This window comes from Moschus berezovskii, chromosome 3, assembly GCF_049115385.1.
Source record: "Moschus berezovskii isolate FMDL1 chromosome 3, NW_MosBer_1.0, whole genome shotgun sequence".
Taxonomy (NCBI): Eukaryota; Metazoa; Chordata; class Mammalia; order Artiodactyla; family Moschidae; genus Moschus; species Moschus berezovskii.
Window position 1 is genome coordinate 115,315,546 of NC_142462.1, and position 24,391 is coordinate 115,339,936.

At 41.1% G+C, this 24,391-nt stretch overlaps 1 protein-coding gene across 1 annotated transcript in view; it reads left to right on the plus strand.

The window, feature by feature from the left end:
* The window catches only part of LOC148778406 (putative maltase-glucoamylase 2), a 93,072-nt gene extending 73,266 nt beyond the window's left edge, over positions 1-19,806 (plus strand). Inside the window, exons 37-49 of the mRNA XM_088831910.1 lie at positions 720-853; positions 1,131-1,165; positions 1,269-1,385; positions 2,838-2,986; positions 3,094-3,178; positions 3,901-3,957; positions 4,360-4,484; positions 5,520-5,608; positions 10,578-10,627; positions 12,468-12,641; positions 12,977-13,463; positions 14,175-15,143; positions 19,673-19,806. Of these exons, the coding sequence (XP_088688036.1) occupies positions 720-853; positions 1,131-1,165; positions 1,269-1,385; positions 2,838-2,986; positions 3,094-3,178; positions 3,901-3,957; positions 4,360-4,484; positions 5,520-5,608; positions 10,578-10,627; positions 12,468-12,641; positions 12,977-13,463; positions 14,175-15,143; positions 19,673-19,806 (2,605 nt within the window). The remainder of the gene's footprint in view (positions 1-719; positions 854-1,130; positions 1,166-1,268; positions 1,386-2,837; positions 2,987-3,093; positions 3,179-3,900; positions 3,958-4,359; positions 4,485-5,519; positions 5,609-10,577; positions 10,628-12,467; positions 12,642-12,976; positions 13,464-14,174; positions 15,144-19,672) is intronic.
* Positions 19,807-24,391: the final 4,585 nt, after the last annotated feature.

Below are 24,391 nucleotides of genomic sequence, written 5' to 3' on the forward strand. Positions count from 1 at the left end.
TGTCAATAGATTTTCTGTTTTTTTCCATTGACTTTTCTCTCATACCTTGTCTTATTTTTGGGCTAAAGCAGCATATAGAAGACTGGCCTTCTGTTGAGAAATATTTAAACATCTTTTATGTATATTTGTACCTCTGTGAAAATTTTTTCTGCTTTCTGAGGATTAATCTAGTAGAGAGCATATTACCAAAGGGAGCTGTAGTCATATATACTTTTATTTGGGTACCAGATCTGCCTCTTTGCTCTTTAAATGACTGACAAATTATTTCTTTTCTTTGAGTCTCAGTTTCTTGACAGTAAAAGGGTTGTGAGACTGCACACGTGAACATGACCAGTATAATACCTGGGATAGAGTAATTGTACTATGAATATCTGTCTTACAACTCACCTCAGCCCTCCTCATACCTAGAAGTAGACAGCTAATTAATTTTTTTAAGAAAAGAAATCCATATATTGTTAACCATATTCCAAAATAAGATAAAAATTTTTTTAAAAGAAAAAGAAATCCATATTTTAGGTGATGCTCTATCTGCAGTTGTTCTGCTGGGAAGTTGATTGGGACTCTCAGCATCATTTAAATAGCAGATGCTTTTTGGCTCAAAATGGAGCAGCACTCTGCTGCCTTACAGTCCAGGCTGCAGCTACTCTTTATGATAAAGTTCCTCAACTGTCCAGCCTCAAATTCACCCTCAGCTCACCCTCTTGTCCCCCTCCGAGCAGAGCCGTGCAGGAGGTGACGGGACAGCGAGGGATCGTCATCACTCGCTCCACTTTCCCCTCTTCTGGCCGCTGGGGAGGACACTGGCTGGGCGACAACACGGCCGCGTGGGACCAACTGAAGAAGTCCATCATTGGTGTGTGGGCTCCCATCCTGGGGCCTCTCCAGGTGGGGCGGGGACTGGAGTGCTCTTCAGCGGGTTGGTCGTGTCTAATCATCATCCATGTGGTCAGTGAAAGTCAAGGGAGCTGAGAGCTCTGTATGTGTGTGAGTTTTAATGCACACCCGTCTTTTGACATTTTCATCACGAGCGGCTCAGAGCTTTCAAACGTGGAACAGAAGAGACAGGTCAAACCTACCCTTCCCACAGTCTGCTCTCCTGTGTCCAACGCAGCTGTATCTTCTCCCTGCAGGCATGATGGAATTCAGTCTCTTTGGAATCTCTTATGTAAGTCCTACTGGGGCTATGACGAATCCTCTAGTTAGATTTCAGTGTGTCTGAAACCCACAAAGCCCCACCTAAAATTTGCTCTGATTTTGCATCTTCTCAGACAGGAGCAGACATCTGTGGATTCTTTGGAAATGCTGAGTATGAGATGTGTGTTCGCTGGATGCAGTTGGGGGCATTTTATCCATTTTCCAGGAACCACAACACATTCTGGACCAGGGTGAGGGAAGCGGGTTACGCTGTGGGTGTTTCATGTCCTCACGTCACAACTTCCTCTTATAATTTTGCTTGTGTATTTGTTTATTTTTGGCTGCACTGGGCCCTCATTGCTGCGTGGACTTTTTCTCAGCTGCGGCGAGGAGGGTCTGGTCTCTAGCTGCAGTGTGCAGGCTTCCCATTGTGGTGGCTTCTGTTGTTGTGGAGCACGGGCTGGAGGGCTTGTGGGCTTTAGTAGCTGCAGCAACTTGGGCTCAGGGGTTGTGGCTCCTGGGCTCAATAGCTGTGGTACACCGGCATAGTTGCTCCGCAGCATATGGGATCTTCCCTGATCAGGGATTGAACTTGTGTCTCCCGAACTGGCAGGTAGATGCTTTACCACTGAGCCATCAGGGAAACCCCACCATTTCTTCTTAACACTCAAGAACATCGTACTTATTTGTATGGTGAAAAAATATAAAATCACCAGCAACTCCATTGCTTGGAAAATCCACAGAGTTCAAAAGCCCAGACTACCAACCATTTTTCAAGAATATACTTTTTCCTATCTCTTGGGTTATTAATGCCTCTGAGGAGAAATGTTTATGGCTCCCTATAGAGCTGAAATGGAGAAGGCAATGGCAACCCACTCCAGTACTCTTGCCTGGAGAATCTCAGGGATGGGGGAGCCTGGTAGGCTGCAGTCCATGGAATCGCTAGGAGTCAGACACGACTGAGCGACTTCATTTTCACTTTTCACTTTCTTGCATTGGAGAAGGAAATGGCGACCCACTCCAATGTTCTTGCCTAGAGAATCCTGTAGACAGAGGAGCCTGGTGGGCTGCCGTCTATGGGGTTGCACAGAGTTGGACACGATTGAAGCGACTTAGCAGCAGCAGCAGCAGCAGCATAGAGCTGAAATAAAAAGAGGGTCCCTTTGCTTTTAGAAATGATAGGTTTGTATTTTACTTAAATCTCACTAAGTTATGTCAGTGCTGCTTGGAGACCCATCTCTCTCTACACAAGTACAGGGCCAAGGCTAGACCCCATCCTGAAGGGTTCATGAAAAGAAAAGGAAACAAGAAGCTCCAGTTTATAAAGACGGCAGATGGAGGGAAAGAGGAAGCTAGAAGTTAGAGGAAAAAGGATGTGTAACCTACATATGGGATATGTGCCTGTGCGTGAGTGCTTAGTCGCTAAATCGGACTCTTTACGACTCCATAGACTGTAGCCTGCCAGGCTCCTCTGTTCATGGGATTTCCCAGGCAGGAATACTGGAGTAAGTTGTCATTTCCTTCTCTAGGGGTTACTCCCAGATCAGGGGTCAAACTCATGTCTCCTGTATTGGCAGGGGGATTCTTCACCACTGAGCCACCAGGAAAGCCCATCTGTGTGTGCTGGTCCTTTTCTTATACTGCTAGGAAGGAGGAGGGAGGAAGAAGGAGGTGACCTTCCACTTGCTCCTGTGTCCTTCTAGAGACAAGATCCTGTGGCCTGGGACTCAAACTTTGAGATGTTCTCAAGAAAAGTTCTCCAGACCAGATACACTCTGCTGCCTTACCTCTATACTCTGATGCATAAAGCTCACGCTGAGGGCAGCACTGTGGTCCGACCCCTTCTCCATGAGTGAGTAGAGCCGGGTTCCCCAAGTGACAAGTCTGGGATGTCTTGAGAGTAGCCCTCTGCCACTGTCACAACAATATGGGTGTATTTTTCACATTTTTTTCTTTAAGGTTTACAGAGGAACGTACAACCTGGGATATAGACCATCAGTTCATGCTGGGCCCTGCCGTCTTAATCAGCCCCGTGCTGGAAAATGTGAGTTTTCCACTGTAGCTCAGATACCCTCCAATCATATAATCTAGAGAACAGGAAGGGCGTTTCATAGATCATTTTTTGGGGGGCACTTTGATAGGTCGTTGTTGTTGTGTGGACTTTTCTCTAGTTGTGCTGTGAGGGTTTCTCATTGTGGCGGCTGCTCGTGTCATGGAGCACGGGCTTTAGGGCACGTGGGCTTAGCAGTTGCAGCTTCTGGGCTCTAGAGCATGGGCTCAGTAGTTGTGGCGCACAGACTAAGTTGCTCTGTGCTTAGTGGCATGTGGGATCTTCCCTGACCAGGCGTTGAACCTGTGTCTCCTGCATTGTCAGGTGGATTGGATTCCTTGCCACTGAGCCACGAGGGTAGCCCTACAGGTTGTCTTATCCAGCTCCCCGTTTTCAGGCAAATGCACTTCTAGAACTTCTAAGGGAGATCTTGATTGTTTTTCAAGATCTCCATTAATGGAAACTTTACCACCACAAAGGATTCTCATTTTGGTATCTTGTCATATCGCATCCTTGCAAAATCTACCTTTTCAAAAATGTTATGTTTCTTTGTGTTTAAAGAAGAATTTCCTAGGATCTTTCTCAATAAAATGTTTCCAACTCTTTAAAGTCATTAATCAAGTTCCCTTTTTAATCTTATTTCTACAGAGATAATTTTAAAAATTAAAAGCAAATTATTGGCATATTCATAATGACATGTTAATTTTGTGTTTCAGAACACTTTTCAGGTCCAGGCTTACTTTCCCAGAGCCCGTTGGTATGACTACAGCACGGTAAGAACTAACATTGTTTCTGGACCCGGGTTGGTCCCTGCAGGCAGAGAGAGGGGCCTGGAACTTTCTCCTGATTTCCAAGCACATATTTTCTAAGGCAGTAAGTTTCAGTCTTTCAGCCATGCAAAGTTTGCTTAAATAAAAGTATCCATAAAACCATAAATATTAGAAAATCTGATGCCTATGTTACATCGACTCCTCCCCAACCACCTACCTTTTCTGGGCAATACAGATAAAAGGCTAGATTTTTAGAGGTTTTAGCAAAGTTGAAAACCAGATATTTTCTGCTTCGATTTGCAGTATTTTGCTGATTTTCTTGGAAAGGAAGGACTTCTGATAAAGCAGGCACTAATTTCATCTATTTTTCTGGTCGTCATTCCTTGTCTACTTTCTCCCTTCTAGGGATCTGGCAACGAATCAACAGGTGAGTGGAAAGTCCTGGAGGCTCCCCTTGACCATATCAACCTTCATATCAGAGGAGGCTACATCCTGCCTTGGCAAGAACCTGCGATGAACACTCACTCCAGGTAAAGGACAGAGGCGGGGTTTGTTGGCCTCACTTTCCCATAATGAGGCAGCCTTTTAGGAAGTGGCCCACCTCGATGGAGGATGAACTAAGTATGGACAGTTTCATTAATCTGATTCTGAGAGTACCTTCCAAGAGGGATCTGGGGGAGAATGAGGTTCTGAAGTCAGTCTTGGGGAGAACTTTTATCTGTAGCTTCTGTGTCAAAGGTTCAAGATATGTTTTCCTGAGGGTAGCATCATGTACCTCTCTCCACAGTATTTAAAAATTCGGGAATAGGAGTGAGCTCTTCGATTTGTGATGTCTACCCAGAGTTTTAGTGCTTATCCTGAGGTCTACTTTGGTGAACTCAAGAGAAATTACACACACACACATTACATAAAAGAGAACATGTTTCTTCAAGAGAGATGTACATAACAAGAGTAGTAACCACTCAAAGAGGGAAGTTAGCTTTCACTTTTGTGCTATAAAAGTCATGGTTTCAGCTCTTGGCTGAGTCTTGAATAATAGAATTTGAATGTATGAAAACAAGAGAAAGGGATATTCTGGGAGGATTAAAGAACTAAAGGTGAAAAATGAGCTTAATTTGGAGGACCGTAAATCATTGTTTAACTGGAGCACTGATAAAGGAGAGAGATAAAGTAAATAAAAATCAAGCCAGTTAGTATCAGGCCATGAAAAGTTATGAATGCAGAAGTACACTGCATTGTATTCTACAGCAATCTGGAAGCTGCTCAATGATTGGTTTTTTTTGGGGGGGGGGAGAAGCTTCTTATATTACTTATAATATGTATGTAAGTAACGTGTATGTATTTGATTTTTGGAGATTAAAGTTGTATTAAATGTTTCATTAAAATATAAACATTTTATTCTGTTAGCTTTTAAATATCTTTTATTTGATCTCATCTGTTTTTAGAATTTTAGGTGTATTTTTAATGCATTTACTTTTTTTCTGGATGACTATATATTTTCAAAAGAAGCTGTCCTTCATTCTTACAACCTGCAGTCTATAGAAAAATAACTTTTCTTTTAATAGCCGACAGAAATATATGGGATTGATTGTTGCTTTGGATAACAATGGGAGAGCTGAAGGTCAGCTGTTCTGGGATGATGGACAGAGCATTGGTGAGTAGGAACTTTCCTGGGTCTGCATACAGCATTCAGGAAAGCCATACATGGAGGCTCAGGATATAATTGGCATGAACTGAAAACCTGTTTCTATTACTACTATTAATAAGGCAGTGGTGTTGGGAGGACTTTTGCAACTTTTGTTTCTCATATATATTACGCTGTAATTGTCATCGAAGGGTATAGGGTCCCCAGCTTTGTAAGATCAACAATTTGATATTATAGATTCAGCTGGGGGACTTAATCTCCCTATAACTTTCTCGCTCTGATAAGAGTGTTACTGCAAACATCAAGCTGACCATCCACTCTCAGTGGTTCATAGATCTGCCTCTATTTGGGCCAACCATCTAGAACCAGGCACCCTTTGCCTCCAAAGTGGTGGCTCTAACAGTAAAGAATCTACCTGCAATGCACAAAACTGGGTTCGATCCCTGGGTTGGGAAGACCCCCGGAGAAGGAAATGGCAACCCACTCCAGTATCCTTGCCTGGGAAATCCCATAGACAGAGGAGCCTGGCAGGCTACAGTCCATGGTGTCTCAAAGAGTCAGACATGACTGAGCGACTAACACTTTTATAACACAGGCCCACTCAGGAAACAGAGCTTAGAAAATTTCTTAGTGTCTCAGAATTTGGGAATTAAAGTTGTCAAAAGAATAATTATGTCAATGAAATATTGCTTTGTGTACTTTCTCTTCCCAGTCTAGGAAAATGATAGTTCTATCTTAGATAATTGGCACTTGTCACTATAACTGGAACACCCTCTTCCTCAGGCACTGCTGTAGATTTACAATCTCTCACCAACTGATGTCCGTTTTCCAATCCTTTTTTACTATGGACCAGAACATTCTAATCTTGTTAACAGGTAGCAGTTACTGAATTTATAGGGTTTTTTTTCAATAAAATTAAACATTTTTTTCTTTATTTACAAAAGTAAAATATTTCTAAAGGTTTCCTCCTTTTGGTTTTATTCATTACAAGGGTAAACATTATCATTAAAGAAAACATTTTAGAGATAAAAAATTAGAAAAAAATTAAAACCAGTTAATATTTTTGCAGTAGCACCTTTTGCTTTCATTTTACTTAAAATAATGATTAACTTTCAATAACGCCAAAACTATGCATGCTCAATCACTTCAGTCATGTCCAACTCTTTGAGACCTTATGGACCCTAACTCCTCAGTCCATGGGATTCTCCAGGCATTAATTCTGGGGTGGGTTGTCATTTCCTACTCTGGTTGAAAACATGAAGTGAAGTAAAGTGAAGTGAAGTTGCTCAGTCATGTCCGACTCTTCGTGACCCCATGGACTGTAGCCTATCAGGATCCTCTATCCATGGGATTGTAGAGGAAGGAGTACTGGAGTGGGTTGCCATATTTAATTTGTGAATCCTGTTTCTTTGCACTTAGCATAATGACACAAATATGTCTAGATATTATTTTATACACCTTATCAATATCACACCTTATGATTATCACATTCCATTCAGAGGATATTCCATAATTTATCTTTCTATAGTTATTCCCTGTGCAGGATGTTTTCAGTTTTTATTGTTACAAAATAACAACATTGAGTATTAACATTTGTTTGTATTTCAGATTATTTCCATAGGGTAGATTCCTAAAAGTAATGTTTTTGTTTTCTAATTAACCTGATACACCTACATAAAGTGTATCCATTTTAAGTTTACAGTTCTATTAATAAATATTTTGACAAATGTATAGTTGTTGCCTTGCTACTATCATAATAAACATGTAGAATATTTTTGTAAACACAAAACCCTTCTACTTCTTTCCAGCAAACTGCCCCCCACTCCCAGTTTGTATGTCCAGTCTCAGACAACCACTGATCTGCTTTCTGACATTATGAATTAGATGTGTCTTTTCTAGGTTTTATGTAAATAGAATCCTACAGTAAATCCTTTGTGTTTAGCCTCTGCCACCTAGCAAAATATTTTTAAGGATTCATCCATTTTATTGCATATAAGAGTTTATTACTTTTGACTCCTGAATAATCATCTTGTAGGAGTACCACAATTTATCCATTTACTTACTGATAAACATATTAGTTGTTTCATAATTTTGCTATTACCTATAACCTGCCTCGGCGAAGAATCGATGCTTTTGAACTGTGGTGTTGGAGAAGACTCTTGAGAGTCCCTTATACTGCAAGGAGATCCAACCAGTCCATTCTAAAGGAGATCAGTCCTGGATGTTCATTGGAGGGACTGATGCTGAAGTTGAAACTGCAATACTTTGGCCACCTCATGCAACGAGTTGACTCACTGGAAAAGACTCTGATGCTGGGAAAGGTTGGGGGCGGGAGGAGAAGGGGACGACAGAGAATGAGATGGCTAGATGGCATCACCAACTCTGTGGGCATGAGTTTGAGTGTACTCTGGGAGTTGGTGATGGACAGGGAGGCCTGGCGTGCTGTGATTCATGGGGTCGCGGAGAGTCGGACACGACTGAGCGACTGAACTGAACTGAACTGATAACCTGCCATGGTTATTTGAGTATAAGTCATTTTTAATATCATATTGGGTTTATAGCACCAAAGTTAGTGTGTAAAATCACCTCGCTATGAGCAACATATTTCAAAAATAGGAGGGCGAAAGCAATTTTCAATAAAACTTTGTTGTTGTTTAGTCGCTAAGTCATGTCCGACTTTTTGTGACCCTATGGACTGTAGCCCGCCAGGCTCCTCTGTCCATGGGATTTCCTAGGCAAGAATACTGGAGTGGGTTGCCACGTCCTTCTCCAGTAAAACTTGAGGTTCCTACAACAAATATATTCTAGCCTTAAAGTTAAAAATTAATACTCCCAGCAAGTTTTAAACTTTTTACAGTGTTTAAGGTCTATGCAGAAGCATTTTTCCCTTTTTCACCAGCCCTAGAGATTAAAATTTAAAATATGAAGATACAAGTATAGATTTAATATTTCTCTTAACTGTTTGTAATTTTTTTAAAATTTACTTAGATTTAAGGAGATTCAACAGTGGAAACAGTGTCAGACTTTGTTTTTTTGGGCTCCAAAATCACTGCAGATGCTGATTGCAGCCATGAAATTAAAAGACGCTTGCTCCTTGGAAGGAAAGTTATGACCAACCTTGATAGTATATTAAAAAGCAGAGACATTACTTTGCCGACCAAGGTCCGTCTAGTCAAGGCAATGGTTTTTCCCGTGGTCATGTATGGATGTGAGAGTTGGACTGTGAAGAAAGCTGATCGCCGAAGAATCGATGCTTTTGAACTGTGGTGTTGGAGAAGACTCTTGAGAGTCCCTTATACTGCAAGGAGATCCAACCAGTCCATTCTAAAGGAGATCAATCCTGGATGTTCATTGGAGGGACTGATGCTAAAGCTGAAACTCCAATACTTTGGCCACCTCATGAGACGAGTTGACTCACTGGAAAAGACTCTGATGCTGGGAAAGGTTGGGGGCGGGAGGAGAAGGGGACGACGGAGAATGAGATGGCTGGATGGCATCACCGATTCTGTGGACATGAGTTTGAGTGAACTCCGGGAGTTGGTGATGGACAGGGAGGCCTGGCGTGCTGTGATTCATGGGGTCGCGGAGAGTCGGACACGACTGAGCGACTGAACTGAACTGAACTGAATAGTTTGCTCAAGGTTAATCTTAAATAGCTTATATGAACAGAATCTCATTCTTTAAAAATTTTAAATTAAAACTGCTAAAATAGGCTATGGTGCTTTCTGATATTACACTTTTTCTAGCCAAAGCTCAGTTTAAAAATATGGGTTTACAAGTGTTCATTTCCATAAGGGTGGAGTTAATTTAAAAAACAAAGACTATTATTGGGTTCAGGGAGAGATTATATTGGCATATTGATTAGAGATGAAATGTTGACTAGGGCCAAGAATAAAACACGAAGTGAAACTGACTTTTATGAAACAGGCGTTTAGCCACATAAGGAGAATGAGTAAAGCAGATATCAACTAAGCAGTATTTCGAAGAGGAGATGAGTGGGCAAAGAGGCTAAAAATCTTGAATATCATGATGAGCTATTGAAATTTAATATACTTTATCACTGGTGAAAAAGGACCAGATTCAGTGGGAAAAAGCAAAAGCAACACAGGAGCTGAAGGGTGGCAGATACAGGATTGAATTACGAGTTGAACACACAGATGTAACAAGCGGAGGCCGGAGGCCTTAGGATCTGGAACACTGTGGAAGCGTGAGCTGAGTAGGGAGAGAGGAACTAGGAAGGCAGAGATGATGATGACTGTGAACAACACATTTTGAGCACTTAGCCACACAAGTGGCATGTTGTAGACCTCATTGCCTTGAGCTGGGTATTATTAGCATCTCCAGTCTACAGATGATGAAATGTTAAGGAATTTGCCAGAGTTTTCACAATAATACAAAAGTGGAAGTTTGAATCTATGTCAGTTTCACTTGAGAGGACAAATTCCTAACCACTCTCCCCAACTCTAAGCCTTTTTCATCACAGCCATGTGAATTCTCATAGCTCTGCGCTTGCTGTGTGTTGCTCAGTCATGTCCCACTCTTTGCGACTGCATGGACTGTAGCCTGCCAAGCTTCTCTGTCCACAGAATTCTCCAGGCAAGAATTCTGGGGAGTGGGTAGTCATTCCCTTCCCCAGGGGATCTTCCTTACCCGGTGATACTGCAGGCAGATTCTTTGCTGCTGCAATCAGCAGCCTCCATGCTTTTTCACCTATGGTGTCTATTAGTTCAATCCAGATTCTCTTGTATTTGCAATCTCCTGATGCTCACCTCAAAAATACCCTCTTCCACAGGTACATCCCACACTAACCTGGGGTGAAATATTCCTGGAGCTACTATCTTCAGTGCTGCTCTACAGAGGTCATGATTGGTCTTGATCAGTACTTGTGATCCCAATGAAATATTTTCTGACTGCATGAAAGATTACCTGCTATTGTTGAAACAATGAGTAGTTACTTATTCTTTTTTCTTGCTTGCAGATACCTTTGAAAATGGAAACTATTTCTTGGTAAACTTTACTGCAGCTCAGGTAAGACTGTTTTATTGAATTTTATAAATCCTTTCCCAGTTAGCTACAGGTTAGTTGCTGCTGCTGCTGCTGCTAAGTCGCTTCAGTCGTGTCTGACTCTGTGCGACCCCATAGACGGCAGCCCACTGGGCTCCCCCGTCCCTGGGATTCTCCAGGCAAGAACACTGGAGTGGGTTGCCATTTCCTTTCACTGGTTAAATGTAATCAGTGAACCGTATCATATCCCACATCTTCCTGCCTTTGCATTTATAAATCAGAGTTACTGACATTAAAATAAGGAAGAAACGGTTCTTATTTGACGATTGCCCAGTATACCATCACTCTATTAAAAAAAATTGTAATTCATATAATGCTGGGGAAAAATGAGTCCTTGAATATATGACATGTTTTTAGGAAATGAGACACTTTCTGGCTGATAAAAATTTGAAGGATAAATGCTAGATTGGCTATCTGTTGCACAAAAATGGTGCATGAAAAACAACCTTATAACTTCAGCAGCATGTAGTAATTAATGCTTATTTAGCTTATAACTTTGCAGAGCTTAGATCATCTAAGCTAGACTTGGCTGATCTTGGCCAGCTCACATTCATCTGCAATCAGTCATGGGAATGTCAGGTTGCTCCGGTGATCATATATCTGGAGGGGGTGGTCACATGTTGGAGGTCAGCTGCTCTGGGATGATCTAAGATGGCCTTATGGGCAGGTCTGGGCATGACATTTCCATGATTATGAAAGAGGGCAAAAATAGAGGTGGAAAAGCCTGAGTGAAGGCTTTCTGAAATCTCCATTTGTATTAAGTTGGCAATAGGCAAAGTCATATGGCTAACCCTGACAGAGGTGGGATAGAATGCCCCATCCAGAGAGGGAGGTCATTGCACAATTGCATGGAAAAGAGTATAGATAGGGAGGGACAAATCACTGGAGGTCATGATACAATCAATCTACAAGGCATGTAAATGATTCCATGGATAATCCATATAGTTTTGATTAGAGTAGGAGGATTATTCTCTATCAAACCTATAATCTGCTTCTCTATAATTTTTACTTGTGGATTTAACTAAGGAATAGTATAACATAAATCTGTTGTGTTTTTTCTATGTAACAGTGCTTCGAGTGTTTGAAGGTATCTGTCACATATTCCTTCTATCTTCTTGGAATTATATATCTCCAGGCTAACTTCATACGTCCTCTGTTTTGTGCCTACACTGGTTTCCAGATTAGCTTATTCTGTTTGGACTACAGTTACTCTAGATTTCTCTTAAAGCATGGTCCCAGGATTGAGAGATTATTTTAGAGCTGCACTATGGTATGCAATGATAGTCTGGAAATTTGCCTGGAAAATCCCATGGACGGAGGAGCCTGGTGGGCTGCAGTCCATGGGGTCGCGAAGAGTCGGACACGAGTTAGTGATTGAACTGAATGACTGATCCTTAGCCTAGGGACAAGTTGTCATAATCGTTTATTCACACTGTGATAAGTCATACAGTGCTATGCACATAAGTTCATCATGATTCCAACCATATAAATGCCTTTAAGCGATATGACCTTGACCTTCTCATTTTCTCTCCCAGAGCCTCAGTTTTCTCATCTGAGAAACAGACATAAGGATTCTTTCTTTTCAAAATCATTGTAAGAATTAGTAATAATGTATGTAAAAAAACTTTCATAATGTTGACACACAAACCTGTTTTGAGCACCTAAAATTTATTAAGTACTCAGGAAGTATGTCTTCATGAAGTATTTAAGAATAAAACCAGCATTTTTGTTAATATTGTAATATAGAATTTAGTCTATTAACAGATGTCTTATGTATCTTTTCCTCTTTACACATTATTTGCAGAGTGTACTACAAATCCAAATGATACATAATAATTATTTGAGTGACTCTAATTCACTGAAAGTTGGATATATTAGAATCTGGGGCATAAACTCTACTGATATAACACAAGTGACTGTCTACTATGACAATCAACAATTCATGGTGATGAATTTCAAGAGTGACCCTTACAATCAGGTATGTCTTAAAGGAATGCTATCATATCACACATTAATTTTATTTTTCTGTAAAGTTATTAGCACTATTGTTATATTTATTTGAATATATATATTTGCAAATGTTGACTCATATTGTACAGTGCACATTAGTGATCCTCTCAGGATAGTCCAGGGATCAATGACCAATGATCTGATGGAATCCTCTCCATATGTTTCCCAAAGAGATTGTGCTGTGTATTAGATTGGTCTTAATAAGTTGCATTGCACAGTTGTTATACTGTAATGTGAGGTTTAACTTAAATGTGATATTTAACAAATTCTAAAATACCAACATCATCTCTTCTTTTCTGGCAGACACTAAATATTCAATTGACTGACAAGATTATCAGCCTGGAAAAGTTAACTGGGGTTACTTGGATTCAAGGTGGTCCTATAGTTCCTACTGCAACTATGACAAGTACCTTCCCAATGAGTTCTTCACATCCTTCTACAACTTCCACTTCTACTGCGACTTCTTTTACCACTGGTTCTCCTACTTCAAGCAGCACTCGTGCTACTCTTCCTGTGACAGCCACTTCATTTCCAACAAGTACTACTGAAGTTACAACTAGTACTTCTGTTCCTAATACCACTATATCTTCCCCTATAAATACTACCACTGATAGCACTAATGTTACTCTTCCGGTCACAACCATGCCTTACCCAACAAATACTACTGAAGTTTCACCTGGTACTACTGTCCCTAATGCCACTATATCTTCCCCTATAAATACTACTACTGATAGTACTCTTCCTATCACGGACACGCCATACACAACAAGTGCTACTCAAGTTTCAGCTAGTACTACTGCCTCTAATACCACTATATATTTCCCTATTAATACTACTACTGATAGCATTATTGTTACTCTTCCTGTCACAACCATGCCTTACTCAACAAACACTACTGAAGTTTCAGCTAGTACTTCTGTTCCAAATGCCACTATATCTTCCCCTATAAATACTACTACTGATAGCACTGATATTACTCTTCCTATCACGGACATGCCATACACAACAAGTACTACTGAAGGTTCAACTAGTACTTCTGTCCATAATACCACTATATCTTCCCCTACAAATGCTACCACTGATAGCTTTAATGTTACTTTTACTGTCACAACCATGCCTTACCCAACAAGTGCTACTGAAGTTTCACCTGGTACTACTGTTCCTAACGCCAGTACATCCTTCCCTACAAATACTGCTAATGATAGCACTAATGTTACTTTTACTGTCACAACCATGCCTTACTCAACAAATACTACTGAAGCTTCAACTAGTAATACCATCCCTAATACCACTATAGTTTCCCCTATAAATACTACTACTGATAGCACTATTGTTACTCTCCCCATCACAACCATGTCTTACTCAACAAATACTACTGAAGCTTCATCTAGTACTACTTTCCCTAATGCCACTATATCATCCGCTATAAATACTACTACTGATAGCACTAATGTTACTTTTACTGTCGCAACCATGCCTTACTCAACAAATACTACTGAAGCTTCAACTAGTAATACCATCCCTAATACCACTATAGTTTCCCCTATAAATACTACTACTGATAACACTATTGTTACTCTCCCCATAACAACCATGCCTTACTCAACAAATACTACTGAAGCTTCATCTAGTACTACTTTCCCTAATGCCACTATATCATCCCCTATAAATACTACTACTGATAGCACTAATGTTACTCTTACTGTCATAACCATGCCTTACTCAACAAATACTACTGAAGCTTCAACTAGTAATACCATCCCTAATACCACTATATCTTCCCCTATAAATACTACTACCGATACCACTATTGTTACTCTTCCTGTCACAACCATGCCTTACCGAACAAGTGCTACTGAAGTTTCACCTGGTACTACTGTTCCTAACGCCAGTACATCCTTCCCTACAAATACTGCTAATGATAGCACTAATGTTACTTTTACTGTCACAACCATGCCTTACTCAACAAATACTACTGAAGCTTCAACTAGTAATACCATCCCTAATACCACTATAGTTTCCCCTATAAATACTACTACTGATAGCACTATTGTTACTCTCCCCATCACAACCATGCCTTACTCAACAAATACTACTGAAGCTTCATCTAGTACTACTTTCCCTAATGCCACTATATCATCCGCTATAAATACTACTACTGATAGCACTAATGTTACTTTTACTGTCACAACCATGCTTTACTCAACAAATACTGCTGAAGCTTCAACTAGTAATACCATCCCTAATACCACTATACCTTCCCCTATAAATACTACTACCGATAGCACTATTGTTACTCTTCCTGTCACAACCATGCCTTACCGAACAATTGCTACTGAAGTTTCAACTAGTACTTCTGTTCCTAATACCACTATATCTTCCCCTATTAATACTACTACTGATAGCACTAATGTTACTTTTACTGTCGCAACCATGCCTTACTCAACAAATACTACTGAAGTTTCAACTAGTAATACCGTCCCTAACACCACTATATCTTCCCCTATAAATACTACTACTGATAGCACTAATGTTACTTTTACTGTCTCAACCATGCCTTACTCAACAAATACTACTGAAGCTTCAACTAGTACTACCGACCCTAATACCACTATATCTTCCCCTATAAATACTACTACTGATAGCACTAATGTTACTTTTACTGTTGCAACCATGCCTTACTCAACAAATACTACTGAAGCTTCATCTAGTACTACTTTCCCTAATACCACTATATCTTCCCCTATAAATACTACTACTGATAGCACTAATGTTACTTTTACTGTTGCAACCATGCCTTACTCAACAAATACTACTGAAGTTTCAACTAGTACTACCGTCCCTAATACCACTATATCTTCCCCTATAAATACCACTAGTGATAGCACTATTGTTACCCTTCCGGTCACAACCATGCCTTACCCAACAAATGCTACTGAAGTTTCACCTGGTACTACTGTCCCTAGTACCACTATGTCTTCCCCTATAAATACTACTACTGATGGCACTGATATTAGTCTTCCTATCACGGACACGTCATACACATCAAGTGCTGCTCAAGTTTCAGCTAGTACTACTGCCTCTAATACCACTCTATATTTCCCTATTAATACTACTATTGATAGCACTGTTACTCTTCCGGTCACAACCATGCCTTACACAACAAGTACTGCTGAAGTTTCAACTAGTACTTCTGTCCCTAACACCACTGTATCTTTCCCTATTAATAGTACTACTGATAGCACTGATATCACTCTTCCGGTCACAGCCATGCCTTACCCAACAAGTAATACTGAGGTTACAAATAGTACTACTGTCCCTAGTACCACTATTTCTTCCCCAGTAAATACTACCACTGATATTACTAATGTTCCTCTTCCAGTCACAACCATGCCTTTCCCAACAAGTAATACTGAAGTTTCAACTAGTACTACTGTTGTTAATACCACTATGTCTTCCCCTATGAATGCTACCACTGATAGTACTAATGTGCCTCTTCCAGTCACAACCATGCCTTTCCCAACAAGTAGTACTGAATTTTCAACTAGTACTACTGTCCCTAATGCCACTATATCTTCCCCAATAAATACTACTACTGATAGCACTAGTGTTATTCTTCCTGTCACAACCATGCCTTACTCAACAAGTACTACTGATGTTTCAACTAGCACTTCTGTCCCTAACACCACTGTATCTTTCCCTATTAATGGTACTACTGATAGCACTGATATCACTCTTCCAGTCACAGCCATGCCTTACCCAAGTGCTACTGACGTTTCAACTAGTACTACTGTCCCTAGTACCATTATTTCTTCTCCAATAAACACTACCACTGATAGTACTAATGTTCCTCTTCCAGTCACAACCATGCCTTACCCAACAAGTGCTACTGAAGCTACAACTAGTACTACTGTCCCTAATACCACTATATCTTCCCCTGTAAATACTACCACTGATAGTACTGATATTACTCTTCCTGTCACAGGCATGCCTTACCCAACAAGTGCTACTAATGTTTCAACTAGTACTACTGTTGTTAATACCACTATATCTTCCCCTGTAAATACTACCACTGATAGTACTGATATTACTCTTCCTGTCACAGGCATGCCTTACCCAACAAGTGCTACTAATGTTTCAACTAGTACTACTGTTGTTAATACCACTATATCTTCCCCTGTAAATACTACCACTGATAGTACTGATATTACTCTTCCTGTCACAGGCATGCCTTACCCAACAAGTGCTACTAATGTTTCAACTAGTACTACTGTTGTTAATACCACTATATCTTCCCCTGTAAATACTACCACTGATAGTACTGATATTACTCTTCCTGTCACAGGCATGCCTTTCCCAACAAGTAGTACTGAAGTTTCAACTAGTACTACTGTCGTTAACCCCACTATATCTTCCCCTATGAATGCTACCACTGATAGCACTAATGTGCCTCTTCCAGTCACAACAAGTAGTACTGAAATTTCAACTGGTACTACTGCCTCTAATACCACTATATCTTCCCCTACAAACAGTACTCTTGCCTAGCACTAATGGTATTCTTCCTGTCACAAACATGCCTTTCCCAGCAAGTGCTATTGAAGATATTAGTACTAATGTTCCTAAGTCTACTGTGCCTTTCCCTACAAATCCTGCTGCTGCTAGAACTAGTGCTACCCTTCCTATCACAGCTCCTTCTTTCCCAACAAGTACGACTGATACTAGCACTGGCACACCTGTTCTCATTACCACGCCTCATTCTTCAACAAATACTGCTGCTACTAGCACTAATAGTACTCACCCATCACCACTGTATTCCTGCAGACACTGCTGCTGATACTACTAGCAATAGTTTTCTATTGTGACTAGTTTCTCTGAAAGTATTTATGATAAGAACACTACTTTTGCTACAGTAACCTCTCCTCCTAGAGTAACCACTTTTCCAACTGCTAGCCTTGGTAATGATGCTCTGATTACAAATTATCCTTCCCGTACAACGTCTGGGGACAAGAGTACTAGTAATGCTTTTTCTACAATGACTACTTACCCTTCATAAACTCATGCCATTTGCACTAATACTCTTCTCCTGTGACAACTTTTTTTCTGTATGTATGGGGGCGGCCAGCAATGGTAATATTGTTCCTTATGAGTACTCTTTCTTCTCCAAGTACTGATGTTTTAGTACTTATTTATGAGATAATACTAGATTGTTGCTGTTTCCTCTAATGACTGAATTAACTTACAAAGTGCTAACTCTTCTACAGACCAGAAATCACCCAGACAGAGATGAGTACGTAAAGATATGACATAGGGGAGACAATCTCTACCCTGGGATCAGAGTTCATAATTTTGTTTGCTTTGTCTTCTCCTTACCAGCTTTTCCCCTCTTGTCTTGCTATCTAGACTCTCCTTCAGTGTGTTAAGATTTTCAGCATGTTCTTGGACGTTCATGCCCACAATCACCATTTATTCCTGATCTATTATTTTCTAAGATCACCCCTGTGAATAGGCTCATGGTCATAACCAAATATTGCCATTTAGGTGCTATTGAAGGCTTAACCCTACCTAGGACAGTATTTTGAAAATGTAGTTTGGGGAACCAGGGGAGACCCCAGAACTCTTTCTGGGGTCTACAAGGTCAAGCCTCTTTTCATATAAATACTCTGCTCTTTTTGCCATTTTCACTCATCCTCTCATTGATATACAGTGCCACTTTCCAGAGACTGTGCTCTGTGGTATCACAATAGATGGATACAGAAATGGATACAAGAATCCAGCTATCTTCTATTAAGCCAGACATCAAACAGATTTACAAATTATACAACAATGTCATTCTTCTCAGTAACTGTTTTTGCTTTGGAAAATATAGTGGTCTTTCATTAAAAATATATTATTTATGTCAACATGTATTTGATTTATTGTTATTTTTAATGAACGAAGAAATAAATATTTTGCAAAACATTTTACAAATGGCTCCATTTTTCCTAATGCAGCAAATGTTTGGAGATATAATCCACCCAAACAAAGCACAGGGTCTTCACTAAATTTGAAAGTAAAGAGATCCTGAGACCAAAAAGTTTGAGAATCACTTCCCTAGGACAACAATGTCCTAGTTTCACTGTCAGGTCCTGGTGAAATACAGTGTGAAAACAAAACAAAGCAAAACTCATCATTTAAGCTGTATCAGCGGATTTGCTCCCAGGCTCCCTCACGCATATGTTTATTGAGGGAGCTCCAAGGCATTCTCTTGTTGGCACCAAAAAACCTGATCCTGGACAAAGAGCTCTGTGTCCCATGGCTCATGGGACCCTGGGGCCTGGCTGCCACACTGGGGCAGATTTATTGGCCAAAGGCTTCACTTTTTTTTTAAGCACTTGGGACTTGAAACACTGGAGAGGAATTTGTTTAAACAACCATAGTTCTCTAGTTACTGAACTTCAATCCCTTTGTGTATATAAATGGATTGTAACTTTAAGTATGGAATTTTGAAAAGGTAAGTGCTCCTGAAAAAAGAACAATAGCCAAAAACAACAAATGCAGAGCTATATTTAGAACAGATAACCAACAAGTACTACTGTACAGCACAGGGAACTCTGCTCAATATTCTTTAATAATCTGAATGGGAAAAGAACTTTTAAAAGAATAGATACATGCGTATGTATAATTGAATCACTTTGCAGTATACCGGAAATTAACATGCTGTTGTTAATCAACTAGACTCCAATAAAAAATAAAGTTTTTAATAAAATAAAAAAATCATGATCACATAAGCAACAACAACAAAAACAAAACAAAAAAAGACAGTGTGGCCTTACTTCAGACATGTGAAGAAACTTGAGAATTGAAACTACAGTCCATGCACAAGATGTGGTCCTGGAACCAGGTTCAGAAAACTGGGAGAGGCAAGGGGTGAAAGAAAGCATGAGCTTGCTGCTTCTGAGTCTGAAGCTTTGCTGGCGCCTATGCTCACATCTAAACACGCGGTCGCCTTCTCTGGCCCAGTTCTGGGAGCAACACTTACACACTGTTACAGGGACAGCTACTTCAGGCGGACACCAGTGTCTGCTGCTTGTCTCAGTGTCCTCACCTGCAAGGCTGAGCCAACACCGCACCGCAAATGCATTTTCATTCTATAAAACACTATGCAAAGTTTTATTATATGATTATATAATCCCGTGAGTGTCCTTATATCTATTTAAACTTTTTCTCACAGTAGTCAAAATCTCTTGCTTAGAAAAGCTGACATTTTTCTAAATTGAATTTTTTCTAGGTAACTCTTTATGCGTCCTAAAAAAATTTTTTTGCTCCATTTTCATACTCTCTTTGTATAGATCTCATGCTTCTTTTTTAAAAATTAACATTTTTGTTTTGAAGTAAGCTTGGAGAAAAGTTGCAAAAATAGCTAAAGACCTTCACTATCCTCTTCGCCCAGTTTTCCCAGATATCATCCACAAATTGTAAATTATGTACCTTATTTACTCTCTCTCTCTCTCTCACACACATACTTACACACACACACACACACACACACACACACACACACACGTGTAATTTGAGAGTTGTAGACACAATGTCTCAACATCACAAAATGCTTTAGTATAAATTTCCTAAAACACAAGGACATATTCTCACATAATCACACATTGCCACCATATAATGCAGAGACATTAGTCAAATTTTGCCAATCATCCCAATAATGCCCTTTATAAAGAACACTAAACACGGACGTCCCTGGCAGTCCAGTGGGTGTCTATTGGCCTGCCGTGGGTTCAACCCCTGGTTGGGAAACTAAGATCCTGCATGTCTTGTGGCACAGCCAAAAAGATTTTGAAAAAGAAAAAAAAAAAACCTAAGCAACAATAATGACAAGGAGCACATGTTGCATTTGCTTAATAGAATTTTTATTTGTTTTTCAGTCTTCTCTACTGTGAAACTATTCCTCAGCCTCAATCTTTCTTCTTTGATTTTGATGATTATAAGTCAGATCTTTGTAGAATATTCCTCATTAAGGGTTTGTCTAATTCTTTCTCATGATTATATTGAGGTTGTATATTTCTTGGACAGATAGAACATAGAATTGATGTTATGTCCTTCCTGGTACTCCTGTTAGGAGGTAAGTGAGTTTGCCCATGATTGGTGATGCCAACTGACTGACTTGGTTGAAGTGGTGCCTCTCAGTTCTCTTCATGGGCGAGTTACAACTTTTTCTCATCATAATGAATAGCTATATTATGTGGCGATACTTTGAGGCTATGTAGCTATCTGGTTCCTCTTCTATTAGTTTTTATCATCATTTATTGATGATTTTTATCCGATTCAATTATTACTATGAATTTATTAAATGGTGATTTTCTAACTTCACATTTTTTTCTGTATTTGTTACTTGGCATTATAAGGGCTCTTCTTTCTTTGCTATTTATTTTTTTAATTAATTAATTAATTTTAATTGGAGGCTAATTACTTTACAATATTGTAGTGGTTTTTGCCATACACTGACATGAATCAACCATGTGTGGACATGTGTTCCCCATCCTGAACCCCCCTCCCACCTCCCTTCCCATGCAGTCCCTCAGGGTCATCCCAGTGCACCAGCCCTGAGCACCCTGTCTCATGCATCGAAACTGGGCTGGTGATTTGTTTCACATATGATAATACACATGTTTCAACGCTATTTATTTTCCGAGTGATGTTTGGTAAGTAGCCACTTCCCTGAGTCCCCCACATGCACCCCTTCTCTGAGATCCCCACACGTCCTCACAATCTAGCAACTAAAAGTCTAGCTCTCGGGATTCAGGGAGCTTCCAGGGCTCCTCATTGCTGGTGTTCACTCGGACTGGTCAGCCCTTGTGCTGCCGCTCCAACATGTGAAAACAGAGTGGGATTCCTGCGTATTCAGGAAGTTGACTAGTTAAGAGCAACTGAACTTCTGGTTCAGGTGGTCCTCAAGCTCAGGTGCATATTGGAAACACCTGGAGAGTGTAATGATGGATGTTAATGCCTGGACGCTGCCCCCATCACCCGGGTGACTCTAACACACCATCAAGGTTGGCAGCCACTGGGGTGGGGGAGCAGTGGAGTTGAGAAGCTTTCTTGCTCAGTCTTAGCTAAGTATAGCAGGAATTGAGACGTGATGAGAACTCTAGCAAATAGGACTAACAAACTAAGTTATCAACTTCATGAAGGAGAGGAAGAGAGAGAGCCAGGGGAAGAAAGAAGAAGTGGGTGGCGGGGGGCAGCAAGGAGAGGAGAAAAAGAGAAGAGATGGGAAGAGAGGAGAGAGGAGAGAAACAGGGCAAAATGTAAATGGATAAAGCTCGTTTAAAGGGCTTATGTGAATTCTTGCGACGATAAATTTGAAATTGTATCGAAATATTCTTATTCCATGGAAAGACCAGAATCCTTGTAAACATTATGGGTCCTCTTGTCTTCTAGGGCTTCCCAGGCGGCTCCAGTGGTAAAGAACCCGCCTGCCATTGCAGGAGACACAAGGAATGCAGGTTTGATCCCTGGGTCAGGAGGGTCCTCTGGAGGAGGGCATGGTAACCCACTCTAGTATCCTTGCCTGGAGAATCCCACGGACAGAGGAGCCTGGTGGGCTACAGCCCATAGGGTCACAAAGAGTCGGACCTGACTGAAGCGACTTAGCAGGTATGCAACTCTTGTCTTCACACACAAAAAAGCAATGAGGGAATAAATGATTTGTTTACTCTCCACATTGAAGATGGAGTTTTGAGTAGAGGAGGTGAGATGGAAAAAAAGTTAGTCTCAGAGTCACTCAGAGCTGACCTGAACTTAGAGACCAACTGAGGGGTGAGTTATGACAGACACCCAAGTGCCAAGATGTTCTAGGAGGAAGAGGGGGGTCATCCTTTTCTACCTCAACACTGAGCCCATCTATTTGGTGTGTATCATTAGGCTTTCTGGAAACTGTAGTCACAAAAACCATAAATTGGAAAAAAAAAGCTTGAGGTCATATAATTCCCAGCAGTATTGTCTGATGTTGTTCGGTTGCCCAGTAGTGTCCCACTCTTTGTGACCCCCTGGGTTATACAGTCCACGGGATTCCCCAGGCCAGAATACTGGAGTGGGTAGCCTTTCCCTTTCCAGGGGATCTTCCCAATCCAGGGATCGAACCCAGGTCTCCCGCATGGCGGGTGGATTCTTTACCAGCTGAGTCAAAAAGACCCCGGCCTAATACATATGCACAAGATAAATTTATCCCTTTTACATATAGAAGCATGTCATTATCCATAAGTTGATATGAATTATAGTTTCTCTCTGGAGGCAGTCGGGGGGAGAAATGGTCTGTGCACTAGGAAAGGCTAAGAGAAGCGTGCCCTGAACCCAAGGAAAAAATGGCCAGCCAAGGGCTCCTAGAAGCTTGATCACAGCTCCACAAGGATGAGTCGGAGGGGCGGGGAAGGTGGTGCTTCCATTTCCTGTTCATTTCCATGGCTCTTATTCTGACCTAGTGTCAAGCTCACAGGTGGTGCTCAGTGAGCATGTATGTGATGACTAAGTGCTGAGATCAGGAGATGGAGAGGAAAGTAAAATGAAAGAAGGACAGCTGAAGTGCGTACAGAGGAGAACTATAGTGCGAGGGACGTGCACCGGCCTCCGGGCTGGACCAGCGGAGCACCGGACAATTCTGCCTGCTGAACTCTGGGGAGGTCGCTCAGCTGACCTGAGCTTATCAGGACAGACCCGAGAATAAGGCTGCAGCACAGAGGTTTGACATCAGAAACCCAGCCAGGAGGTTCTTCTATTTTCTTTTTGTTTTTACCTGAAAGATCGAGGGTGGAAGAATTTGCTTGCAGGGGTGGGGGGTGGGGGCGCTTGGAGTAGTAAGTTTTGAATGGAAAGGTCAGACTTCTTTTGTGAGTTGGGCAGACCGGAGAGAAAAGGTCTGTTTTGCTTTTGTTTAATGTTTATTTATTTGCTTGCTCCAGGTTTTAGTTGTGGTACCAGGGATCTTCAGTTGCATCACGTGGGATGGAACCTGGTTCCCTGAGGAGGGATTGAACCCAGGCCCCCTGCACTGGGAGTGCAGTCTTATCCACTGGGCCACCAGGGAGATGCCCAAAAGGCCTGTTTTGATTGTTTTAAGTTTCAGTCTAGATTAGTTTTGATCTGTGTGTTTCTCCATGCTGTAGAAAGTAATTTGTGGACCTCAAACTACTACCAAAGGGCCTGAACCATGTTTTAAGATTATTACTTAAAGAAAAGCCTCCATTTCCCTTGAATGGCGACCACAGCGAAGCCCAGTAGTGAACTTTGACGATCCCTCTGGCTTCGGGTAAGCCATGTTTTCTGCTTTGCTTGGCAACCCACTCCAGTATTCTTATCTGGGGAACCCCATGGACAGAGGAGTGTGTCTGGCTATGGTCCATAGGGTTGCACAGAGTTGGACATGACTGAAGCGTCCTGGCATGCACACACACGAACTCAAGCAGTGGCAAGAAATTTACAGACCAGATCTCTAATCTTCAGGGAATTAAGATCCTCTAAACACCCTGGCAGCACCGACTCTGTGGACATGAGTTTGAGTGAACTCCGGGAGTTGGTGATGGACAGGGAGGCCTGGCGTGCTGTGATTCATGGGGTTGCGCAGAGTCGGATACGACTGAGCGACTGAACTGAACTGAACTGAACTGAAACACCCTGGAATATTCAGGGTAGGGGTCCCTTCCAGAAGACAGGGGAACCGTGGGCAAGGCAATT